General features: G+C 33.1%; 2 protein-coding genes across 2 annotated transcripts; one reads left to right on the top strand and one right to left on the bottom strand.

Moving 5' to 3' along the window:
• The first annotated feature begins 430 nt into the window (after window positions 1-430).
• Window positions 431-3861, top strand: LOC125817021 (probable WRKY transcription factor 26). The gene is made up of 5 exons (XM_049496609.1): window positions 431-1044; window positions 1132-1272; window positions 2126-2691; window positions 2788-2946; window positions 3131-3861. Exons 1-5 carry the CDS (start codon window positions 772-774, stop codon window positions 3567-3569), a joined length of 1578 nt encoding a protein of 525 aa, XP_049352566.1. The 5' UTR covers window positions 431-771; the 3' UTR covers window positions 3570-3861.
• A 415-nt stretch (window positions 3862-4276) lies between these two features.
• On the bottom strand, window positions 4277-5371 carry LOC125817037 (CASP-like protein 4B1). Its single transcript, XM_049496626.1, has 3 exons — window positions 5062-5371; window positions 4586-4721; window positions 4277-4503 (listed from the first exon to the last, which is right to left on the bottom strand). Exons 1-3 carry the CDS (start codon window positions 5355-5357, stop codon window positions 4312-4314), a joined length of 624 nt encoding a protein of 207 aa, XP_049352583.1. The 5' UTR covers window positions 5358-5371; the 3' UTR covers window positions 4277-4311.
• Between the last annotated feature and the right edge of the window lie 404 nt (window positions 5372-5775).

The following is a 5775-nucleotide window of genomic DNA, read 5'->3' as shown; positions in this document are numbered from 1 at the left end:
TAAATTAAATTTTTCATCTTATTATTTTAATTTTGTGTATTTTTTATAGTGAAAATTAATAATAAAATCAAATTATATTATCGACGAAAATTAAAAAAAAAAACAAAATACTATTAATTTGGGATGAAAGTAGTATATATTAAATAATATATTTTTTAAAATATTATATTATATTTTAAAAGAAGTATGAATAGTAAATATTTAATTAATGACATTATACGTAAAATAATATGTTAATTAGAAAGTAATAGAAATAATAATAAAATATTCAAAAAGTGAAATAGAGAGCGTGAATAGTAGTTTTCCAAATTTGAAGAACTACTATTCACCTCTCTAAATACGAAGAATAGAGGGTGATATAGAGTTGGGTTGGAGTGCCTATTCTCTATTTTACTCTCCAAATATAGAGAATGGAGAGTAAAATAGAGGTGGGTTGGAGATGTTTTGACGTGTGTGTCATGTGGGTGTACGATGTTATTAACCATAGAGGATAAATCCTCAGCTCCCTTCTGAATGAGCCGCCGAGAATTGGTCAAATCCACAAGCTTTGACTATCACAAAAACTAGAAAAAAAGATTTCTAAAAATTCCACGGTCAAAAGTACCTTTTAGCTTCCTAGAAAAAGCCTAAAACACCAAAAAATTTATAACTACAAATACCACACCCCTCCTTTTTCTTTTATAAAATCTAAGTAGTCATCTTTTTTCCTCTTAATATTTTTTGTTCAAATTACATTTCAATAAGTTTGAATTTTCTTGTCTTGTTTTTTAAATGGCTTCTTCAGGTGGAAATATGAACAGTATCATGAATTCATTTAACTCATTTTCTTCTTCTCAATTCATGACTTCTTCGTTTAGCGATCTTCTTTCTGATAATAATGATAACAACAATAAGAATTGGGGATTTAGCGATGACAGAATTAAGTCATTTCCAATGATTAACTCATCTTCATCACCGGCTTCGCCTTCTTCTTATCTTGCTTTTCCGCATTCTTTAAGTCCATCAATGCTTTTGGACTCCCCTGTTTTGTTCAACAATTCAAATGTAAGTTGTTCTTTACGAGAAAATTATTCAAAATATTACGTTTTTGTTAACTTGTCTGATCGGGATTTTGTTTTTACTTTTGAACAGACTCTTTCATCACCAACTACAGGGAGTTTTGGTAATTTGAATTCTAAAGAGGGGAATTCAAGGAGTTCTGAATTTTCTTTCCAAAGTAGGCCTGCTACTTCATCCTCAATCTTTCAATCTTCTGCTCCAAGAAACTCATTGGTAAGAACTTGTTTGAAAATTTCAAGTTATTTTCCTCCGTTTCTTTTTACATTTCAGTCAAACCGGGTGAATGTTGAGTTTTGACCATGTAATATGAAAAATATTGTGACTTTTATGGTATTTTTCATATAATTTTTAAATATTTGTATTTGGAATTTAAAGTATTGAACTATTCCGATTCGAAAATTATTCAAATTGATTTTCGTTAATTGAAGAATTGTGACAACTAAAAAGGTGGGTTTTGTGTAAAATATGTAATGCATTGACTAGTATTTACCCCCATTTCTTTTATCAACCTTTAAAGAAATGTCAAACTTTTCAAGTTTATTGACAGTTAATAATATATAGTGTGAACTGTCCAAGAATATTCCCCTCAAATATTCCAATTCCATAACATGTCTATCTCTTTAATTTGCTGAAAAGTTTAGTTTATAAAAATGAAACAATTTGGAAGTTGAAAAAACAAGAGTATTTTGAAGTTGAAAAGAAATATTTTGTTGGAAGTTTGAAGTTGTGTTTACACATGAATGATGTGTTGTGAGTGAGAATCATTATTTCACGCCAAATACTCACCTAATAAGTTTTGAACTTTTTTCTCCAAGGGTTATGTAATCAAACTTCAATTTCCGAAATTCTAAGTTTGAAGTTGAAATAATGAACAGAACAGTATAATAAACATTAATTTGCAAATAATATTTGGTTTGAAGTTATGTTGTGCATTTCCTGGTAATAACATGGAAGCAAGATTGCAATTTGCAATAAAATATAGATACTAATAAAAGTCTTCTTAGACCAACAACCACAAATTGCCTTTTCTTTTCTTTCTCTAATCTTAATTAATTGACTTAAACAGGAAGACTTAATGACAAGGCAACAACAGACAACTGAATTCTCCACAGCAAAAACTGGAGTGAAATCAGAAGTGGCTCCAATTCAAAGCTTTTCTCAAGAGAACATGCCGAATAATCCTGCTCCGGTGCATTACTGTCAACCATCGCAATATGTTAGAGAACAGAAGGCGGAAGATGGATATAATTGGAGGAAATATGGACAAAAGCAAGTGAAAGGAAGTGAGAATCCGCGAAGTTATTACAAGTGTACATTTCCCAATTGTCCTACAAAGAAGAAGGTTGAAAGGAACTTGGATGGACACATTACTGAGATAGTTTATAAGGGGAGCCATAATCATCCAAAACCTCAATCCACTAGAAGATCATCTTCACAATCGATTCAAACCCTTGCTTACTCCAACTTGGATGTAACAAATCAGCCAAACGCGTTTCATGAAAATGGTCAAAGAGACTCCTTTGCTGTCACAGACAATTCTTCAGCTTCTTTTGGAGATGAGGATGTTGATCAAGGCTCTCCTATCAGTAAGTCAGGAGAAAATGATGAAAATGAACCCGAGGCAAAGAGATGGTAAGCTTTTAACACGAAATCTTTCAAATGTTTTCCTTTTGTTGATACTAATTGATATGAAACCTAAATGTTCTGTCGTGTTAATTGTCCTTTCAGGAAGGGTGACAATGAAAATGAGGTTATATCATCTGCAAGTAGAACAGTACGTGAACCTAGAATCGTAGTTCAAACCACAAGCGACATTGATATTCTTGATGATGGTTATAGATGGAGAAAATATGGACAAAAAGTTGTCAAAGGAAATCCAAACCCAAGGTTAGCAATCCCTACACCATATAACATTAGTTGTTTTTCTCATTAATACATCTTACTATGCAAAGAATTGAATGATCAGTTAGCATAAATCTCTTATGACACACGTTCCCCGTTCTTAGGTCATGTCCTTGAAATTTTGAATGAAAAGTAAGTCTAAATGTGTGTCTTTGCTATGTCTTTATAGGAGTTACTACAAGTGCACATTTACTGGATGTCCGGTTAGGAAGCATGTGGAACGAGCATCTCATGATCTAAGAGCAGTTATCACAACTTATGAAGGAAAACACAACCATGATGTTCCTGCAGCACGTGGTAGTGGTAGCTATGCAATGAATAGACCTCCAACTGGAAGCAACAACAACATGCCAGTAGTTCCTAGGCCTACAGTGTTGGCTAATCATTCTAATCAGGGAATGAATTTTAATGACACATTTTTTAACACAACGCAGATCCAACCACCAATCACCCTGCAGATGCTACAGAGCTCTGGAAGTTCAAGTTATTCAGGATTTGGTAACTCATCGGGATCTTACATGAATCAAATGCAGCACACGAACAATTCCAAGCCGATAAGCAAAGAAGAACCTAAAGATGATTTATTCTTCAGCTCTTTCCTTAACTGAAATTCCTCCATACCAAAATACAAAAGATAGAGATTTCTTTCTCAAGTCACTGTATTCGTTGTAACTTATGATAGTTTTTTTTTCCTTCTAGAATACGTAGTTAGGTTTTACGATTCCACAATAAGAGTTAGTCCATTATTTTATTTGTTTCGAGCCTAGCTCTGGATTTCTTAGCATCTGTAACTTCTTATTAAGATTTTTCTTTTTTGTATACACAAATTTATCAGTGTAAGGTGGGACTGAGGTTTCATGGTTGAAAGTTGATATTTTTTTTTTCGTGTGTGAAGTTGAATATTCATTCTTTAGAAGTTACCGTTCAGTTGTATCCCTCTGAGTTTCTCATTTTTGCTTAACAATAAATCAAGAAGAAACTTCCACCAACCATACCAGAGTTCATTTCTAGACTTTGACGATAAACTGCATTATTAAAATGATCACTTTCTACGCGAGTAGTTACATCTATCAGTAAGCATTGTCCTTCAGTTGGTATCAACATTTGGTTACCATCTTTTCTTGATGCAAAAATCAGATTTGACTACGTCTGCATATGATGTTTCTAGAAGTTTGTGGAAATTTCTACACCTCAACTAATTGATTTACCAAACGAACAACACAGAGAAAGATACAGAAAGAGGACTTCTTCAATGAGCAAAAGGTGGATACATTTGTAACAAATGAAGGAAATGTAGAGAATCAAAAGAATTATCAATGAAACAGTATGTTTTGAGTGCTATCTATCTTATCAAATGTAGGTTTGTTTCGAAAGTTTATATCCAGAAACGATAGCTGACACTGCCATAGCTAGAAATGCCACAAACTCCATGCCGATTGCTGATGCTGAAGAATCTGTGAATATGTTGTCATTATTTTCTCTCATTCTGTTTGTCAGCGGTACAGCAGATGAAGCAGCTGATAGTAACAAGTATGCCATCAACTGCAATTCAATCGCGATTCCAAATCAATGGATAATTCACAGAGTTAACAGTTCTATTATGTAAAAAAAAGAAATCACAAACCTGATCACCAAAAAAATCGAGAAAAGCTGAATTCTTCCGCGAAAATATTTCCTTGTTAGTTGAAAGTTGGTAAACTTGAATCAGCACTAGCAATATTGTATACAATGTAGATAGAATTGCTATAGCTAGCAAATACCTGCATTTGCCAGCATCCCAAAATACAATTCAATTACAAAGATCATAAAACAAATAAAACAAGGCGAATTTAGCATGTTAGTATAGCTCCTGTTTGGCCATAGATCTTAAAGTTGAAAACTTGAATATTTGAGTTTTTGATCATTTGTGTTTGGATATGCATTTTACTTTGAAAAAAAAGATCCAAGTTTGGTGAGTGGAAGTTCCAAAAACACAGTTTTTTGAAACTTGAGGATATTTGAAGATTTTCATGTCCAAACAGATATCTGAAGATAAATTTTCAAAATTCAAATCTATGGTCAAACACTAGCTTCATATCATGTGAAATCATAAATATGTACCTATATTCATCATATTTATCAAAATCTCTCCAATCACCATGCTTATTACTAGCCATGATTATGAAAGCAAACAATGAGAAAAGCAAAGCAATACAACGTAAGCCGAAACAACCCTTCTTCAGCATATCTTCTCTCTTCCATCTCTCGATGAATCGTCCCACCCCAGTGCCAGCCACCGGAGGATTCTGTGTCTGTGTACCTCCGGTGGCTGGAGTCTGGCTCTCCGTGTCTACAGAGCATGGAGGTGCCGTTGGTGTTTGTACAGCTGTTGCCTTGTAATTGTTTGGATCTGACATATCTCCTCAAAATGAAAAAAAAATATTCAACCACAGGAAAATGTAAAGTGTCCTAAAAATTTGAAACAAGAAACAATCTTTTTGTTTGACAATTTAATTTTGTCTTTTCTATTTTTGGATTATTCTAGAATTAGAAAGAAAATTGTTGATAATTATGAAGTGGGTAATAATTATATTTGAAAAAATTGCCTAATTATATTTGATCTGATCGGTTTTTTAGATTGTCAGTAACGAACTTCAGTTGTGACGGTTTTACGCTGTCAGGTTCTAGGTGATTGGGGTTGTTTTTGAGTGGGTCCTACGTGGATTCCATGTCAGCATTTTGATCTTTTTTTCTTTTCTTTTGTCAAGTCATTTGATGGCACAAAGAAAAGTAATATGACAAGAAGTCATTCGATAAATACACAAATATTCAAAA

The sequence above is a fragment of the Solanum verrucosum genome, unplaced genomic scaffold (assembly GCF_900185275.1).
Source record: "Solanum verrucosum unplaced genomic scaffold, falcon-dt-bn FXZP01000094.1, whole genome shotgun sequence".
Taxonomy (NCBI): domain Eukaryota; kingdom Viridiplantae; phylum Streptophyta; class Magnoliopsida; order Solanales; family Solanaceae; genus Solanum; species Solanum verrucosum.
The sequence above is the reverse complement of the archived record's forward strand: the minus strand, read 5'-3'. Positions and strand labels throughout refer to the sequence as shown.